This window comes from Cheilinus undulatus, linkage group 13 (assembly GCF_018320785.1).
Source record: "Cheilinus undulatus linkage group 13, ASM1832078v1, whole genome shotgun sequence".
Classification (NCBI taxonomy): Eukaryota; Metazoa; Chordata; class Actinopteri; order Labriformes; family Labridae; genus Cheilinus; species Cheilinus undulatus.
The window spans coordinates 48680061-48700895 of NC_054877.1; the positions used below are offsets into that span (position 1 = coordinate 48680061).

Below are 20835 nucleotides of genomic sequence, written 5' to 3' on the forward strand. Positions count from 1 at the left end.
ACAAGTCCTGGTCCATCAAAATAACAACAAATATTAATCATACATAGCTCTCTCAGTGACTATTTCTTACCCACTGCAGACTTCTAACAACACTTGGCAAAAACATCTGCTCTAAACCAATCCAGTTTTGTGTTTTCTGCAAAAACAGGACCTTCAGGAGATTTGTAGACATCATTTTTGGTCTAAACTACTTTCTGTTCAAAGACGAGGCTAAGTGTCTAGACCAGTGTTTCTCAACCCTGCTCAGCCAAAGAGCCAAATTGTTGAAAAATACCTTTGCAAGAGCCACAATCTAAAAAAGTGGCGAAAACAGCTCAAAGTGGTAATGAAAATAAGTTAAAGATGGCCAAAATGGCCAGAAAGTTGCAAAAATTGATGAAAAGAGGAGAAAATGGGGTGGAAAAGGTTATAGAAACTATAGAAATTATAGAAACAGCAAAAATGGAAAAAAAAGTAGCTAGAAGAAGTGGCAAAAATGGGCAAAAAACGTAGAAAACTAGTGGTTTTTTTATGTCAAAAGAGAGCTCAGTTGGGTGAAAAGTGGGAAAAAATGGTGAAAAAGGGCAAAAATGGGACAAAGTGGCAAAAATTGAAAAAATGTGGCGAAAAGAAGTTTCAAAAATGGGGAAAGAAGGGGTATTTAATGCCAAACAGAAGCTTAAATGGGCGAAAAGTGGCAGGAAATGGTGAAAAGGGGCAAAAATTGGAAAAAGTGACCAAAAAAGGGGAAAAAGTGGCAAAAAGAAGTGGCAAAAGGTAGGAAAAAATGTGGTATTTAATGACAAAAGATAGCTCAGTTGGGCGAAAAGTGGCAGAAAAGTAGGAAACTATAGGAAAAAAATTGGGAAAAAGTGGCAAAAAGAAGTGGCAGAAAGTAGGAAAAAGTGGTATTTGATGACAAAAGTAGCTCAGTTGGGTGAAAAGTGGCAAAAAAATTGTGAAAAAATGACAAAAAAATAGGGAAAAAGTGGCAAAAAGAAGTGGCAAAAATGTGGTATGTAATGACAAAAGGTAGCTTAAATGGGTGAAAAGTGGCAAGAAATTTTGAAAAAGGGCAAAAAATTGTGACAAAATAACAAAAAAATGGGGAAAAGTGGCAAAAATGTGGTATGTAATGACAAAAGGTGGCTTAACTGGGTCAAAAGTGGCAAAAATTTGTAAAAAAGCAGTAAAAAAGTTTCCCTTTTTAAAGTTTTTCTGGGGGACTAATATTTCAAATTAAGACATAAAAGAGCCACAAATCATCACAAAAGAGCCACATGCGGCTCCAGAGCCACACATTGAGTATCACTGGTTTAGACTCACCAGGTCCTGTTGATCCCATTGAAGAGAGAGGAACTAAAAATGCATTTAAAACTAAAGTTCGGGTCTCAGGTTAAAGTTAGGAGCAAGCCATCTTCCCATCTGATCTTAAAGGTACAGTAAATGTTGATCCAGTAAATTGGGTGAGACAAAGTGAAGTCTGTTTCTGAGCATCTCTGTGTTACGAACATCACTGCTTTCTTCTTCTGTTGTTATTTAACGGCAGTCAGCAAACAACTTTCAGATGCACTCCAGCCACCATCAGATAGTGTTTGAACCAGGTGCTGATGCACAATAATGGAAGGAAATATAGGGTTTAAACATTAAGATTACAGTTGTGTGAATACTTCAGTTTTTTCTGTCTAAATGTTTTGATAAAATTGCCCATCCTTTGCTTTTCCTACAGGTGAAGCATTACACAAGTTTGTGGAGTTCCAAAATATCATGCATCCCTAACCAAAATAAACCTGATATCTTTTAAAACTTTTATCAAACTATTTCTTCTCATTCCAGAGATTATGAAACCTTTCTTGATTTAGCTGATTTGAGTGAAAATAATGCCATTTAAATTCGCCATTTTGATTTAACATTAAGAACTTTTAATTCTCTCTGCTCTGTTAAAAAGTTCCTCTTCCTCTCTGATGTTTCAGATATCCAGGAATTTTACGAAGTGACCTTATTGGACAGTCAGAGATGGGCGGAGTCTTCCAAGGCAGCGGACCCGATGACGCCCGTCAACCTGTGGGACTTCTCCAGCCTTCAAAGCACAACGGTGACCTCGGACACTCTGCCCAGCCTTAGCACCAGCATCGAGGTAAGAACGGCCAATCAGGGCTCAGATTACTGACTGCTGCTTATCTGGAGGGATGTTTTCTCCTTATGTTTGAGCTGAATGCCATGTGATCAATGAAACAGGCATTGATTACTCTCCCTGAGTCTGAACTATGAGAGGTGATCCATATAACAGGCATCGATTATTCTCCCTGAGTCTGAACTATTAGAGGTGATCCATGTAACAGGCATTGATTATTCTCCCTGAGTCTGAACTATTAGAGGTGATCCATGTAACAGGCATCGATTATTCTCCCTGAACTCACGGTTTGAGGACAGAGAGTAAACTCTGCTCAGTCTGGACTGAAACTCTTTAAAGTTTCTAAACTTATCCTCTGAGTTTGAGGAGGAGTAAAAATAGAGGAGGTTAAAAATAGATCACAGCTTTTATTTAACACTACAGGATGCTGACTGATGGAGCCGTTTGTGATCACCACTGTCTGATTGATTTATTCTTCTCCTTTAAAGATTTTTTATTTAGACTGTTTTATTCTGAAAGTCCCTCTGTAACTGTACCTCTCTGCTGCTGCTCAGACTTTATTTCCTAAATGTTCTTATTTTCTAAATCTCATAATGACTCTTGGACAGGAGCTACACCTGGTTATCTTATTTTGGAGTACGGTTGGCTTCACATCAGTGACCTTGGTCTGGATCTGAGTACACTTGACCCTGAAGTCTGATTCATTTGATCAGAGCGACTAGGGCAGGGGTGTCAAACTCAAACACAGAAGGGGCCGGATTCTGAATTAAGGTCCGACCTGACAGCCTGGCAGGGTCCACATTTAACTGTCAACCTCATTAATAAATTATGGGGAAAAAATAGCAATGATGATAAGTGATTTTAAAAATTAATTAGTCAAAATGATAAGTTAAATGGCTCAAAATCTGAGATTAAAAGTCAAACTTATTTGTTCAAAAGGTCAAAACACGAAATTAGATGTTAAGATAATGATTTTAATACACAAATGCATGTAAAAAAAAAAATCACAGTCATGTTTTTAAGGCAGAAATATAGCTTACAATTGAAAATGCTGCACCTAAAAGGTCAAATTATGAGATAAAAAGTAAAACTCCTAAATTTAAAAGGTCAAAATATTAGATAAAATGTCAAAATGATCAATTGAAAAGGTCAAAATTTGATATAAAAGGTGAAAATAATAAATTGACAGTTTAAAATATGAACTAAAAAGTCAAAACTATAAATTGAAAAGGTCAAAATATTAGATAAAGTCAAAATTATAAATTGAAATGGTCAAAATATGAGATAAAAAGTGAAAATAGTAAATTGAAAATGGTCAAAAAATGTATTTAAAGTCCAAATAATAGATTGAAGTCATAATTGTAAAATGTGAAATTGAAAATATTAAATAAAAACACCAATTAATTTGTTTTCCCACATTTTTTTTGATCTAGATATTTTTACTCTTTATTTTTTTTTTCACATTTTTATGACTTAAAGATTTTTTTATTTCATCAAGGTCAAGTTTATATTTTTATACTGCAGGAAATCTGCAGACCTCATATTTTAGGGCCAGTTATAGTAAAAATATGATGTGATCTTGTAACTGTACCACGGGCCAGATTTGGCCCCCGGGCCTTGAGTTTGACACCCCTGGACTAGGGCACAGTGCTCAAAGAGGTTAGGTCTTGGGCACGGCCAAACAGACCTCTATCTACATCATCACAGCGTAATAGAACTTCTCTACACTAGCATGGATTGTCCTTTGGTTTGCAGTAGCGGTGGTCTTCATCTTTAGATATGAACAAAGAGAAACCATCGCTGCTGTTGGTTAAAACGGCGGTTGAGAAGAACGGCTGCACTGACTGTCACATGCCCACCTCTCCATCCGTGCCAGGACCACAAAGGTGTACGGAGCTCTCACTTCAGTCAAACAAACTCAACTTTGGGGGTCAACATGGTCAGATGACCCCTAGCACCATGGAGAGGATCGCCTCCTTTATGACGTTCTTCAGAGGTTTATTTCAGCTGTTTGTTTGTGAGTGTAAATACAGGCAGGAAGTAGGTTTGATATCTGAAACTGGCCTATTTACACTTTTAGTGTTAATGTCCATCATATTTGATAAAAAAGACAGAGAGTGAGAGGGGGTTGTATTTATCTTTAGGGTTGATTTATCCTTTCTTCTCTTTCACACTTTTCTGATCAAGCTTTGCTACTCACTGTTACGTCTGATTTTAACATATGACACTAAAATACCAGACCTTTAATCTTCTATTTGGTAGTTAGAATCAAATGATGTGGATGCATGTTTAATACCACAGCATCACATTTTGGCTACTTTGGTAATCTATTTCTATGATCAACATTTGCAGGTGCATTCCTGGGCATTGTTGGTACATTGGCAGAGTTCACAGACATCCTCACTAACATACTAGTTAAATGTGATAACAACTCTGATAGCATGGCAGCCACAATAGATGCCACAGGTACACAGTGTGGGCTGATTTCTTGTTTTAAAAATCAAAATTACAGGCAAACTCCAGCAAAAAATAAGGTTTCTGAACTGAAACAATACCAGTGTTTTGGTACAATCACAGAGGAACATTAATAGCATAATATTGGCATATATTAGTCTTAAAAGTTGATTATCTGTATCAGCAGATACTACTTTTTTGGGGTGATTCCTACAACTGGTGTATCCACCCTAAATATCAGCCTTCATCAGCCATAAATATCTGCCTGTATTGGCTGTAGATGTAAACTTATATCGCTGATAAATATTGGGCAGTATCAGCTGAAAATGTCAGCCTATATCAGCTGTAAATATCGGAGTATATTGCCATAAAATATCAACCTATATCACAAGTAAATACTGACAGATATCAGCCATAAATATGGGCCTGTATTGGCTGTAAGTATTGTTCAAAGCAGCTGTAAATATAGGACTATATCAGCTGTAAATGTCAGCCTCTACCCACCATAAATATCTGCACAAATCGGCCATATGTATCAGCCTATATTACCAGTAAATATAGTACTATATCACAGGTAAATATTGACCAATATCCATCAGAATTAAAGGCATATATCAGCTGTTTAGATCAGTATGTATCAGCTGTTTAGATCAGTCTGTATCAGCTGTTTAGATCAGTCTGTATCAGCTGTTTAGATCAGTCTGTATCAGCTGTTTAGATCAGTCTGTATCAGCTGTTTAGATCAGTCTGTATCAGCTGTTTAGATCAGTCTGTATCAGCTGTGTAGATCAGTCTGTATCAGCTGTTTAGATCTGTCTGTATCAGCTGTTTAGATTAGTCTATATCAGCTGTTTAGATTAGTCTATATCAGCTGTTTAGATTAGTCTATATCAGCTGTTCAGATCAGTCTGTATCAGCTGTTTAGATTAGTCTATATCAGCTGTTTAGATCAGTCTGTATCAGCTGTGTAGATCAGTCTGTATCAGCTGTTTAGATCTGTCTGTATCAGCTGTTTAGATTAGTCTATATCAGCTGTTTAGATTAGTCTATATCAGCTGTTTAGATTAGTCTATATCAGCTGTTTAGATTAGTCTATATCAGCTGTTCAGATCAGTCTGTATCAGCTGTTTAGATTAGTCTATATCAGCTGTTTAGATCAGTCTGTATCAGCTGTTTAGATCAGTCTGTATCAGCTGTTTAGATCAGTCTGTATCAGCTGTTTAGCTCAGTCTGTATCAGCTGTTTAGATCAGTCTGTATCAGCTGTTTAGATCAGTCTGTACCAGCTGTTTAGATCAGTCTATATCAGCTGTTTAGATCAGTCTATATCAGCTGTTTAGATCAGTCTGTATCAGCTGTTTAGATCAGTCTGTATCAGCTGTTTAGCTCAGTCTGTATCAGCTGTTTAGATCAGTCTGTATCAGCTGTTTAGAACAGTCTATATCAGCTGTTTAGATCAGTCTGTATCAGCTGTTTAGATCAGTCTGTATCAGCTGTTTAGATCAGTCTGTATCAGCTGTTTAGATCAGTCTGTATCAGCTGTTTAGATCAGTCTATATCAGCTGTTTAGATCAGTCTGTATCAGCTGTTTAGATCAGTCTGTATCAGCTGTTTAGATCAGTCTGTATCAGCTGTTTAGATCAGTCTGTATCAGCTGTTTAGATCAGTCTGTATCAGCTGTTTAGATCAGTCTATATCAGCTGTTCAGATCAGTCTGTATCAGCTGTAATTATCGGCCTTTATCCGGCATCTATATATATATATATGCCTACAGAGCCTGTGAATATTAACCTATATCATCATCGATATTGTATATCGGCTGTAAATATTTGCTTGTGTCAGTTGTAAGTTTTGCTCTGACCCTAAATAAGTTTGTAAGTTTTTAGTCTGGACTATCAGTCCTTTGTCTCCTTTGTTCAGACTTAATTTAAAAATGTGTTTTAAGGACTGAAGTTTTAGGTCTGATCCCCGCTATCCTCACTCACTGAGCATTGATTGTATTGTTTTAAAAAGTGCTGACAAAAACTATTAATGGTGTTTTTATCCTATTAATGAGATCAGAGTTTTATTCATAGAAGTCTGAGGTTTTTTCCAAGTTGTGTTTTTCCTGCTGTGACTAACTCCACCCGTCTGGGACGTAAACATGCTGGAATCAAACCCCAGCATGTTTGAAGGTCCAGTGTGACCCCTCTTTCTTGTTTGCATTGAACGCCCTCTCTCTCTTTCCTCTCTCTCTGATTGTAATCAAACGTGGTCGCTCGTAGGACTCGCCCCTCCTAAACGAAATCCTGCACACGTTGGCGCAGGGGCAACACCCGCCCGGCTCCGACGCACAAGTAAGTACGCCTGTTGTTGGTGGGAGGGGGTGTCGGTGTCCTCCACCTTCGCCGCATGCCCCATCCAGTCCTCATGTGCTTGGGACCATCGGAGGGGGGCGGGGCTTCGGGGGTCCAGGGTCAGGATGGCCTCAAGGTGCCGCTGTAGTTCTCTCTCACTGGCGGCGGGCGTGTTGAAGCAGCTGGTCAGGGTTTTAAATCCATTCTGATCATGTTTTCTGTTTGATGGACTCAGAGTCTTCTGCTCCAGCTGGTCCTCCACGCTCGCCAGGGAACAGGAAGTCCTGCAGATTAAAGGTTAAACGCTGCAGCAGAAGTGAGAGGAAGCACAGCGGCATGTTGAGGTGGTTTGTGTTGGGTTCAGGTGTCATGGTTCATTGTGCTTCATTCATTCTGGCTCCTGGCTCTGAACGGTACACCTCCTGTCCTCATGGCTGCAGACAGACGGAGCTGGCGTCCAACATTTAAAGGTACGGCAGCTCCTTGGAGGGGAGCCAAAGCATTTAGAGCGCCGTCTGCTGGCTGGCTGCAGTACAACAAGGTTACTGTCTTTAACTATAAAGTAACTTCAACCCTGAAAAAGCCTGTTGTGTTTACAGGGTGTTAAAGTTTAATGTAAATGAGGCTATAGTGCCCCCTAGTGTCCACACAGAACTACAGGCTAACACAACAAATAAACCAATCTAATCTAAATTTATCAGCTAATTTTATAGAAAAAAGACATGAATGTAACACCACATAAATGGATGTTTCTATCACAACCCTAATTCCAAAAAAGTCGATTCGCCGTGTGAAATGTAAAAAAAAAAAAAAAACAGACATCAATGATTGTCAAATCTCATAAACTCATATTTGATTCACTATAGATCATTAACAACATATCAGATGTTAAACTGAGACATTTTACCATTTCATGAAAATATTAGCTCATTTTGAATTTCTGGCAGCAACAGAACTCATAAAAGCAGGGATGGGGCAAGAAAAGGCTGGAAAAGTAAGTGGTACTAATGGCCAACAGCTGGAGGAGTATTCTGCAATTAAGAGAGGTAAAATCTCTCAGAAGTGGACCCCATTTCCTCTAAAAACCTGATTTATCTAGAGGAAATTTCCCTCAAATCAAACATTCGTTTTGTTGCTCTAAAGTTTTTCTACGCTGGCATCAAGATGATGGAAAATGTCATCAAACTGATCAAATTAGAAAACAAACAGGTGATAATGACAGCCAGCGAGGGTGGAAATGCTGAGATTCTAAACTCAGATACTGAATAAAAACATGTGTGTTTAAAACACTAAATAAAGGTAGACGGCACTGATCTCCTGACCCTGGGACCCAAAAGGAAGGTTTTTAACAAACTAGATAAAATGTGATTATAGAGAGTTTAAATGAGTTTATGGAGGACTAAAGCTGCCAAAACAATAAATAAACACGCTTCTTATTAAATGTTGCTACTGTTATCCAAAATACGACTGAATATAAATAAAGGCCTAATTCATATATAATAAATAGATTTTTTTATCAGTCAGTTGATTATTGATCCCAAACTGTGAAGGAGTAACAAATAAATCTCATCCTTTTCCCTAAACTATTCTATTCTCATTATTTTATTCCCTTATCTACCTTCCCTTCCTCAGTCATCCTACTTTTCTTACTGACCACCAACCCTCCTTATCTCCTACCCTCCTTCCCACCTTCCCTCTGTCCATCCTTTCTTCCTACCAACCTTCCTTTTCCCTTCCATCCTGCCTTAATATCTTCTTTCCTTCTTTCTAACCGACTTTCCTTCCATCCTTCCTTCGTACCTACCTACCTACTGTCCTCCGTTCCTTCCTTTACCTATGTACTTTCCTTTTTTTGTATCTACCTACTTTACTTCCTTTTCTTCTTACCTTCCTACCTACTTTGCTTCCTTTGAACCTTCCTTTGTATTAATCTACCTACCAACTTTCCTTCCTTCCATCCCAACTTTTTACCTACGTTTCTTCTTTCCTCCCTTCCTTTCTTCTTACCTGCCTACCTAACTTCTTTCTTTCCTACCTAATTACCTTCCCTCTTCCTTCCATCTTACCTACCTAGCTTCCTTCTCTCCCTCTTGCTGTCCTACCTTCTGTCCTTTTAACCTACCTACCTAAATACCTTCCTTCCTTTCTTTTTCTTACCTACCTACCTACCTACCTACCTACCTAACTTCCTTCCTTCTCACCTAACTACCTTCCTTCCTTCCTTCCATCCTTCTTACCTACCTACCTAACTTCCTTCCTTCCATCCTTCTTACCTACCTACCTTACTTCCTTCCTTACTACCTACCTATCTTCCTTCCCTCCCTCCTTCTGTCCTACATCCGTCCTTCTTACCTACCTACCTGTCTTCCTTCCCTCCCTCCTTCTGTCCTACATCCGTCCTTCTTACCTACCTACCTGTCTTCCTTCCCTCCCTCCTTCTGTCCTACGTCCGTCCTTCTAACCTACCTACCTACTGACCTAAATACCTTTCTTCCATCCTTCCTTGTTACCTTCCTTTCTACCTACCATCCTTCTCACCTAACTACCTTCCTTCCTTACCACCTGCCTTCCCTCCTTCTTACCTATCTACCTTCCCTCCTACCTACTTTCCCTCTAACCTACCTACCGACCTAAATACCTTCCTTCTTTCTTCCTTTGTACCTTTCTACCTTCCCTCCATCCTTCCTACCTTTTCCACCTAACCTCCTTCCCTACACCTTAATCTGGTACTTTTTATTTTTTTTTTTTCTCTGTCCCTCATTAAATAATCTTATTTTTACTTCTATGAACCTTGTTTTTGTTCAGTCCTAAACTCAACTTTTGAAAAGTACATAAATGTGTTTTAACTGAACGTATAAAACTGTAGAATTATTCAATAATGACAGTAAGATGGAAAAATAATAAATGAAAGGGTAAATTGAATGGAAAAGATAGTACATAGTTGAATTTATAAAAATGTGCCAAAATAATGAGGAAAAATTAAAAAATAAATTACATTTATTGATGTTTATAAGTATCTCTTAAATGTCTTATGCTAACTTGAAATCTTACCTAATTAAAAATGTAGCCATTTATAAACCTCTGTTATTCTTTCCTGGCAGCCTTTGTCCTCCGTACATGTCAGAAGTCTTTCAGTAAATCGCCTCCCCGCCCTGTGGCGGCGGCGGCGGCGGTGTTTGGTTTCCCTCAGAGAGACAGGAGCTGTACTGACGTTCAGGACCGTGGTGGTGGGGGTTCATCTGGATTTATGTTCTGCAGGTTTTTGGTCCTGTTTTGGATCTTCAGGTTCATGTTTTTATGGTTTTCTGTTGGTCTGCATTGAACGACGCCCGGTCATCACATCTGTCTGTGTTTAAAGTGGATAAGAAGAAATCATGAGTGTGTAACTGATGGAGACGTGTGTTAAAGTTTAGGGACTGTGATTGGTTGTTGATGATTGAACATGAATATGACACATTCATGCACAGGCTCAAACCTCCTCACCTTCCAGCAGCTCTGAATCCTGCAGACGACCGGCTTCAAGAGGCAGACGTGGAGAAAGTTCACTGATAGTAGAAAAACAGCGCTAACAGTACTGTTAACAGTACCGTAAAAAGTCCTGGATCAGAACTGTGCAGCTCTAAAGAGGATCTAAAAGCCTTTAGAAAATCATGGACCGGGCTGAGGGAGGGGAAGACACGCCTACTCCCTCCTTCCTACTGTCCCTCATCAGCCACAGCATCATAGAGCAGTGTTTCTGAATGATGAGTGTCTTTGGACAAGTCTTAGAGTGCTGAGAGAATTTGTAGCTCAGTATGTAACTCCTACAACTATTGACAGCGCAGGTTAATGTTGCATGTTTGATTTTATACGGGTATTTTGTGCCTGGAGGTTTTGGCTCGATAGTAGAGGTGTAAATGTTCACTAATGTCACGGTTCAGTTCATACCTAAACTAATAAACACAGTTCTAGTTTCATAATTCTAGGTTTCCCTCTTTTATGACTTCTAACGGTTGTGCATCTTACATTTTGTCCCATCAAACAAACAAAAAAAGATGTAAATAAAACAGCAAAGAAAACGAACGGCCTTATATCTTATGTAAAATCCTAAAAACAGCCTAAATGAAACACTTTCAGATGTTTGATGACGTCTGAGTTTTCCACTGGGCTCTCTGTGAGTTTTTAAAGTGAAATGAGACATTGAGGAGCTGTGGTGGACTTATTTACCCTCACCGTGTCTGCAGGGAGAGGCCGACGTGGATTAACCAGAGTGTGCTGAAAGGGACAAACATCAGATTAATTGGGATTAAAAAAGTCGTGCTCTCACTACTTGTGGACTTCGATTGCGTTTCATCTTGTCAGCCGTAGTCAAGACCACCCAGGGCAGACTAACCGCGAGCTACCCGAGTGTGAAACCATGGATTATGATCCTGTAGAAGACACGACTTCATGTTATCAACCTCCTTTAAAGAAAAACTTAATTTATTTGCAGTCAAGAAGTACAGTCATGGACAAAAGTATTGGCACCCCTGGAATTTTTCCAGAAAATACACAATTTCTCCCAGAAATTGTTGCAATTACAAATGTTTTTAGTATACATGTGTTTGTGTCTGCAGTAGCTGGTTTCAGCCTGTAGAGGGCAGTCAGTATGCGGTTGTTTTAGAAATGATGTAGAATTTAAATACTTTGTCCTCAAATGTTGAGATTTTGATCCTAACTGATCAACAGCACTACTAAATACTAGGGCTGGGCAATTAATTGCAAATCAGATTAAATCGCAATATGGCCTACTGCAATTTTCAAATCGCAAAAGATGCAATATTTCTTTGACCTGAAATTTGTGTCAGAATAACAGTTTTATTTTTATTGTTTTGCAGCAGATGTTATGCATGCAATCATTCAGATTCCTTTTATTTTTTGAAAAGTCTACAAAAAATCCTACCTTCTTCATTTTTGTACTTTTTTTGTATTAAATATGAGAATGACAAAAACCCTTCAATGCACTAGTTCATATCCACTTTGCAATACAAGTCAGAAATCAAAATTAAAGAACTGTTCAGCCCTTGTTTAGGTATAAAAGAAAGTTAGGGAATAATCGCATGTCAAATTGCAATTGCAACAATGGGGAAAAAATCGCAATTAAATTATTTCCCAAAATCGTTCAGCCCCACTAAATACACATATAAACAGGTTTTAATCGGGAGGAAAAGGGGTCTGAGGGTTTAGTTACTCTAAACCAGTGGTTCTCACTGTGGGGGTCAGGACCCCATTGGGGGTCACGAGACACTTGGAGTGGGTCGCCAGATGCCCTAAAAAACTATTTTACATTTTTTAAAGAAATTTTTCCCACCCAATTTTGTTACTAATATTTGCCACTTTCCATCAATTTCTACAAAATTTGGATCCATTTTTGCTTCTTTTTCACCCAGTTTGGCCACTTAACACCAGTTTTGCCAAATTTGAACCCATTTTCATCACTTTTTACCACCAATTTTAACACATTTTTGCCACTCTAACCCCATTTTTGTCCATTTAAACCCTTTCCACTATATTTTTCTGCCATATTTTTCTGCCTTTTGTCAATTCTGGGCGCCTTCCACCTATTCTTACCTCTCTATTGCCCCTTCTAACTCATTTTTTTTTTTTTTTACCGGTTTTTATGCCCATTTGTGCCCATTTTAACCCGATTTAACCATATTTCACTATTTGTAGTGCCCATTTTTGCAAGTTTAAAACACTTTTTCTCATTTTTTAACCTCCTGAGACCTGAGCCTTTGTTTGGAGAGGATTTTTATTTTCCCCCACTTATTTCGGATAAATATGGTCAGATAAATTAAAATATACCCAAATATTTCTTTAGATAGTACTTAAATCTTTCAGTGAAAATTCCTCATAAAGCCTCCAATGTCTTGGCAAATTCTAGACATTTTCAAGAAACATTCTCCAAAACTCTATGAAAATGATGGAAATAACCCAACCCCCCCAAAGTTTTCTAAGAAAAATGCTGAAAAATTCAAAGGACAATCCTGAAGCCCAAATTCCCAATCCAACTTCCCAAAAATTTGGTAATAATTTCCCCATGAAATATTCCCATGAAAATGCATTAAAAAATTAAAATTTAAAGCCATGAAACCCTCCAAAATATACAAACGTATCCTCTTACTTTCAATAAAAATACTTTGATAACTTCAGGCAAATTTCCTCAAATATCCAAACAGCAAATTATCCAGTATTTCAAGCAAAAACCTTAAACTTGAACGGACATCTTGAACAATTATTACATCAGTTCTAATACCAAAAGTGATTGCTTTAATGTAGGAAAGCCAAAATGTAATGTCCTCATATGTGGGTGCAGGGTCTGAGGAGGTCTCCACATGACTATACTAGAAATTCATGGCTGTTCAACCATCTTCAGGTCCAGTGGGGGTCCCCGGTCTCTGACACCTTTATTTAGGGGTCACGGGCTGAAAAGGTTGAGACCTCCTGCTTTAAACAAGGGAAAAAACATGAAATTATTTAAAGTAGAGATTTGATGCTCATGCATTAACACCAGTTTATAATTTCATAACCAGGCATGACTCTGCTCACATGGGCAAATTGTTTAGTATTACTCATTTTAAGATTATTAAGAACGCCCTGGAGTGTTAAATATGGATGACATCACTTCCTGTGGAGCGTTAAATGATTTATAAGGTGGCATGACACACGGCACGGTGACACACATGAGGGCTGGACGCAGCCACACGACAGATTCAGGGAACTGTAAAATATTCATACTGATGATTCCCACCCGCCCACACCGCTCCGTCTCCTGCTGCTCAAACACGCACTCTTCTTCTGTCTCCTCCTCTCCCTCCTCCTCCTCCTCCTCCTCCTCGTCTGTCTCCTCCTCCTCTCATTCGGCCATGTTGGCGTTGAGTCATACATGTAATAACAAACAGCCCGTGTGTTTCCAAGTTGTGACATTCAGAACAAACGTGTGATTCTCTGAGGGTGACATGTTGCCTCTTTGCATTCACGATGCGTTCAGGGTCTGATGTACAGTAGGATGTCTTGCAGCTTTCTAGGAAAAACACACCAGTCTTTGAAATTATAATGTGAAAACAGTTTAAGTTATCAGTCAGCTAATTAATGAATGTGTGTACTGGAATGCATTAATGCTTAAACAGGAACTAGTAACAGATTCTACAAATTTTAAGTCTTTTCACAGGAAAAAAAAACATGCTTAAATGAAGATAATCATTCCTTTTCTTGTCTACATTCAAAGCTGACTCTGTTTAATTTATTTCTGGACATTTGGTTTGATTTTTCTTTTATTTATTTATTTATTTTGGTAAGACATAAGGTGTTTAGTGCTGAAAATTAAGAGTTTTTTTCCACTATGGAGAAAATAAAGGAAAAAGACAACATTAATGAAAGCCAAGCATTACTGATTAAGGCAATTTAAGCAAGTCAGTGTTATGCTATGCTATAAAAAGTAAAAAGTATGATATAAAAGGTTATAAGTACTTCATCTCTGGGCGGCAGTTGCTCAGTCTGGAAGGACTTGGGCTGGGAATTGGACGGTTGCCGGTTCAAGTCCAGGTCAGACCATATCTGGACTTTGGTCTGGTAGCTGGAGAGGTGCCAGGCCACTTCCTGAGCACTGTCAAAGTGCCCTTGAGCAAGGCACTGAACCGCCAACAGCTCATGGCAGCGCTTCAACGAGAGAAGCAAGGCCATCACTCTGACATCTCTCATTAGTGCATGTCCATGGGGATCCTGTTTGTGCATGTGTATTTGCATGTAATTCAGCCTATGTGTGTAGCATGTATAACAATAGAGTGTAAACTGTGAATTTCCCCTTGTGGGACTAATAAAGGAATATCTTCTTCCAATATCTTCTATATCTTATGAAGTAAAAAGACAATGCTGTGAAATAGAAAGCCTCAGTTATCCCATAGATAATCAAACACATGAGATTAAGTCATTCTCAGATAAAAAATAAAAATAATAAGACAAGAAATCATAATTATGACCTAAGTATCACATAGATAGTTTTAGTTATGAGTTAAAATGACTAAATTAGGAGATTCTAACCCATAAGCAGGCAATAATAAAGAGACTATTAGAGATGTAAATTTGTAAAATGACATACACGGAACAAAATATGACATAAAAGGGGTCACAGGTAATAGGAAGTCAGAAATATGAGCACAAAATGTGATATTTTAGCTCATTATTGGACCTTTAAATCACATTATTAATGAATAACAAATTATTTTTTTCTACATCAATATGTATTTGCAGGAATGGGCTTCTGTGTGAAAAGTAAGACTATACTATATGTATAAAAAAAAACATTTTTTTAAAGAAAAACAGCATATAATGAAAAAATATCTGCGTGTTACTTAATCACTGATTAGAGGCGTTTAAATGTTGCCTTCACCTGCCGTTGGAACAAACACATTTTAGGCTTTTGTGTCTTATGAACAAACTCAGACACACTACAGAGTATGGAAGCAGTTTGGAAGAGTCACACCTGAAGACATGTGTCCGTATCAGTTGTAAGAATAACAGTGCCCCGTTGCATTCAGCTTCTTTGGTTATCCGTGCTCTGGAGAGCGTCAACAGTTTCAGACAGGTGCGATTTCCCACGGTCTTTAAACGCATCCAGAGAATGTGGGAGCGGGGTTCGGTGAGTGGCGCGCCCGCTGAGTGAGCTCTGATAGCGGGATGGAGGAGGACCGGGGGAGGGCGGAGGTGGCTCCCCGGTGAGCTCACACTCTCTGGCCGGTGGATAGAGACTGTCGCTCGGTGTGTGAGAGTGAATGCGTCGTTATTGATGAAGACAGTGAGAGTGAACGTGCCGTTATTGATGAAGATAGTTTTAAGCTAACTGCCTACACGGAGCTCGCGCAGAGATGAGATGCTGATGTTCCCGGGCTTTACTCCCGGCTCCGAACGATGGACTGCATCTGTATCGTCACCACTAAGGTAAAGCTCGATAAATGCCCTTAAAGTTACATTAGACAATCACTTTTAAATGATTAGCATACAAATTAGAAGCCTGTTTATAATTCGGCGTATGTTTGATTGAATAAAAAGCTCGTTTTAATCAGAAATATACACTTTTTTTAAACGTTCCGCCTCTCGTTCTAACGGCATTTTCTCTTTAAAATAGCGAGGCTTTCTAATGGAGTCTGGTGTTGAAATTTAGAGCTCAGCATCACAAAGTTAAGCCTGAGAAGCACTGTGTTCTTATTATGTGGAATATAACAATGCCGAAGACAGTCAGAGACGTTTATTTAAAGGGATTTTTGAATATTTTTTCTCCATAATAACATATTTTCTGTTAAATTATACATATTCCCCTACCTGTGCAATAATAACTAGTTTTTCTGACTTCCTTGTATACATTTGATATTCTGCTGAAGACAAATAATCTCTGCTATAACTGGAATGTAAGTTGTTTTAAGCTGTAGATGCCTGATTGCACTCAAATGTGATGTTATTATACAACTGTACAGTGATGATAAAGACTTAAGATTTGCAGTTAAAAGTCTTAATTATAAGATAAGTCAGAAATTTAAGATAGTAAGTCATTAATATGAGATGAATAGTCAAAGGTATGAAGTAAAAAGTCTTTCATTTGAGCTAAAACAACGAGAGAAAGAAAATAACAAACAACATATTAATAGTCATAATTCTGAGATAGACAGGAAAAAGTAAGTCATATTTCTGACACAAATAAAAAGTAGTATGGGACCACAGCAGAATAATGAGATAAATAGCCTCCAGTTTCAACATTATATATTGTAATATCAAACACTTATGTCCATTGTTGGCAGTCATTGACCAAGTGGTAATGTTTACTACTTTAGAGACACACCAGTGTACTGAAAACAGCCTGATATCTGACAGCTCAGACTACATACAGAGAAGGTCTGGGATGCCTTCATCCAGATTGGACTGGTTGTGTAGATTAAAATGATTATTCTTCTTTCCATAACTTTTGGATTGTACTCCTTTGGATTAACCTCAAAGTATCTTCTTTATTTCTCTCCTAACTTAAACTGTCCTCAGGTTTAGGTTTAGAATGGTTTTAAGGATAACGCTCTATAGCAGGGGTCACTAACTGGCAGACCGCGGTCCGGACCCAGACGCCATCCGATACGGACCCGGACCTACAATCATTAGGTTAAAAGGGAACTTTAAATTTGACGGGGCGCTTCTGTTTTAACCGGCGCAGCTATACTAGGATTTACGGTAATGGTTTTGCAGATCAGGAACCGCACAGACCAGTTGCATGGGAGTTAAGCCATCTCACATGACACTACAAAGCCAATAAACTCTCCACTTCCAGGCGGTAAGCATTGAACTGCTTCATTTATACGAGGGACAGTTAAAGCACTGTATATATTATTTTAGGAATTTATGGAGTAATACATTTTGTAAATTAGTTTTAAAATTACAATCAAATTTTACTTTCCACTTTTACTTCTGTGAAGTGTTGCTTTGTTTAAATAAAAACTTGTGTTTCAAATAGAATCAACAGCATTCAAAGAAAACGAATTTTCATATTTTATCAGCTCAACAAGTCCCTGAAATCGCACCCAGATCCACATTTCACACTAACTCAAGTAAGACATTATGATGATCTGGACCTTTGGTTTAGTACATTTTTTCTGACTGGACCTCTTTGAATTTAACTGGTTAACAAAGGTTAACTGACTGACCTGGAGAAGAGGTGATCCAGATCACTAATGACTTAGTCCTGCAGACCTCCTATGACAGGTCTAGACAGACAAAGGGAGACCAGAATCTACAGAAGTCAAGTGCTGACCTAAGAGCCTCTTTAACAGCTTTTCTGCCTTGATGAACATGCTTTTAAACGCTGATACACTATTAAGACCATAAACCTTGTGGTGTATTGGTTGGATTGAAATGAATGTTTTTAAGCTTCAGAGGATGAAATCAAAGATGCTGGGAGCTTTTCCCTCCATTTTTGCCAAGTAGTAGTCCTTGGTTGGCAACTCTTTGAAAAATGTGAGGAACTCGACAGTTCCACACATTTTTTCAAAAATCGCCAACTATGGCCCACTATTAGACAAAAAGAGAGGGGAAAAAAACAACATCCCTGGCTTCACCAACATTCTGTCCTCTGTCTTTGATGATGCCATCGTATGAAATTTATAAAACATTCTGTCCTTGCTTTTAAAGTTAATGTCATCCTTTAAAGTTAATAAAACATTCCATCTTCACCTTTTAAGATGACATCATTCTTTGAAGTTTATAAAACATTCCATCCTTGCTTTTAAAGTTAATGTCATCCTTTAAAGTTAATAAAACATTCCATCTTCACCTTTTAAGATGACATCATTCTTTGAAGTTTATAAAACATGCCATCCTTGCTCGGGATGCATGATATTGTTGGCCAAATATCGGTATAGGCAGATATCAAAATTTTGGCGGATAATCATGTCCGATATTTTGGCCGTGCATATCAGCATATATCAACTGTAAAATTTTTCCATATATTCTAATAAATTAGTGAAGTTTTAGGCTGGACCAACAGACCTATGTAAGTTGAGATCTTTTTCTTTATTCAGCCTCATTCTTTAAATTTTAAAGTGTGTTTTAAGGAAAAAAAAGTTTCTTTTTCTCATTCTCAAACCTAAAATTGTGTGTAAAGGACTGAATTTTTAGTTATTTAAAACATATTTTATTATCAGTATCAGCTAAAATGAAACTGGAAATATTGGCATATCAGATATAAGCAAAAATCCAACATTGTGCATCCCTAGACCTTGCCTTCTAAGATGATGTCATCCTTTGAAATTAATGAAACATTTCATGTTTGCCTTTTAAGATGATGTCATCCTTTGAAGTTTATAAAACATTCCATCCTTGCCTTTGAAGATGATGCCATACTTTTAAGTTTGTATAACATTACATCCTTGCCATTTGCATGCATGGCAGTCTAGGCTCCCTGTTTTTATTCCAGTCTAGCCAGTACACTGTAAGATTATTAGCTAAATAGTATACCAGCACCTCCTTTAAATGCATGTTTATGACATCATGAGGGAGAAAAGCTGTTAAAGATGCACTGCTAGCCCTTTAGCTCATGGCTGATTGGCCCCCATTCATTCTTATCAGCATGTAGAGATACCAACAGAGCCACAGAAATAAGTAAGGGCTGTAGTTTGATAAAGATGAGGGTAGAGATGAAGAGGTTAATCTGACTTACTCTTTGATAGAGCTTTGGCATGCCTTTTTCATCTGTGATCAAATGTGTACAGCTTCTTTTGCTCTCTTTTTTTAACATTTAGTCCCCACTCCATCAATGTTGCACAAGCTTTAGAACAGGCTGCTGTTTGGCTTTGGCTGCTGACTGTTATTGATTGACTAAACAGTGATTGATAGTATAATTTATGCAGTTTATATTGATTACTGATATCAGATAATTACACCATGTTTATAGCAGCTCTGCTACATCCTGATTGTGTGTTGTATCCATTAATCTTGAGTGTTTTATTGTGTTTTAAAGACTCTTGATCACAGTTGAAGTCTCAGTATCCACGCGGCCCTGTAGCGTCTCATATTATCAGCCTTTATTCATCCATCTGAGCTCTCTCTGATCTCATCTCTTCGTGTGGATCTGCAGTACGTTTGCCGCAGAAGGGAAAAAGTTCATTTTTCACCTGCCGCACATTGTTTCAGGCCAGGTGGGCGTTCTGAACTGGTGACCTTGTGCCTCTGCATCATCCACGCTGTAACTGATTCAGGCTGCATGCAGCATTTTCGAGCACTCCTGGAAAAGCTTTTTGCATAAAGGTTTGGCGTACCTGGTTATTCTTTTAATGCCTGATGGTGGTTTTTAGTGGGTGGCTGTGTTTATGTTTGAATTATTCTCCCACACGTCCTGGACGAGCTGGAATAATAACACCTGAGAAATATGACTGCTGGAGTCCACCTGGTCCAAGAAATGTCCATGTGGAGATGATGTGACTTTATCTAAAGGAAGTATGGGGATTGAGTCAGCATGCAGAGATGTTCACAGCTACATGATGTTACACAATCAATGACTAAAATCTGTCAGAACCAAAGATTTTCACACTTACTGGAGTTAAACACCAGGGAAGTTATATAAAAAGGACGTTATTCATTCTGACATTACTCATTCAGACCATCATGGCTCACATACCATAGTGCTTTCTAGAGTTGTTACGGTGCTATGATTGAAACTTTGAGAAGCCACAGGTGATGACCAAAGATAGAACATCCTAGGCTACATATTTTTGTTTCTAATTACCAGAAGTTACAGCGAACTCCTGCTCACCAGGACACTTTTGTTATCCTGAAATGCTGCCAGTATGTTTGTGCAGTTTGTATTTTTTTTTTTTTTTTTTCAGAAAGTAGACGTAGTTTGTATTAGGGCTGGGCAATTAATCTCTGACTAGATTCAATTGCAATATAGCCTGCTGCAATTTACAAATCACAGAAGCTGCAAAAATTCTCTGAAATTGGCAGGGGGTTATGTAAAGGGTTCCATATCTTTCTTTGTTCCTTTGTATGTGTACAAGATAACTCGAGAACGGAAAGTCGGATCTTCACCAAACTTTCAGGGCATATTGGGATAGTGACAGGGAAGAATTGATTAGAGCAAAAATGGGGAGAAGTACCGTGTGCTCTCATTCTGTGGTAAACTCCAAATTGAAGCCAGGTGCTCTTGAAGAATGAGGAGTATATATCAAAAAACAGGGCCACCGGGGCAATCTTCAGGCACACTCGCTCGAGTCAAGGATTTAAGTAAAAAGCCTTTAATACATCAGGGCATATCTAATAAAAACAATAAAAAATCACGGGGAAAGCCAACCGGTTTTGACCACGCAGGGTCTTCATCAGGGCGTGAAGAATCGATTAGATTTTGGTGATGATCTACGCACCCATTCGTTTTTTCTCTGACTTCGAA

General features: G+C 38.3%; 1 protein-coding gene across 13 annotated transcripts in view; it reads left to right on the forward strand.

Annotated features, from left to right (window-relative positions):
• The window catches only part of dlg1b (discs large MAGUK scaffold protein 1b), a 184041-nt gene that overhangs the window by 30373 nt on the left and 132833 nt on the right, over positions 1-20835 (forward strand). For 12 of the 13 annotated variants that reach the window (XM_041802842.1, XM_041802843.1, XM_041802847.1 and 9 more), the window contains exon 3: positions 1953-2116. In XM_041802842.1, coding sequence (XP_041658776.1) covers positions 1953-2116 — 164 coding nt within the window. Of the gene's footprint in view, positions 1-1952; positions 2117-15615; positions 15858-20835 lie in introns of those variants that run through there. The other variant, XM_041802855.1, reaches the window with a different exon arrangement.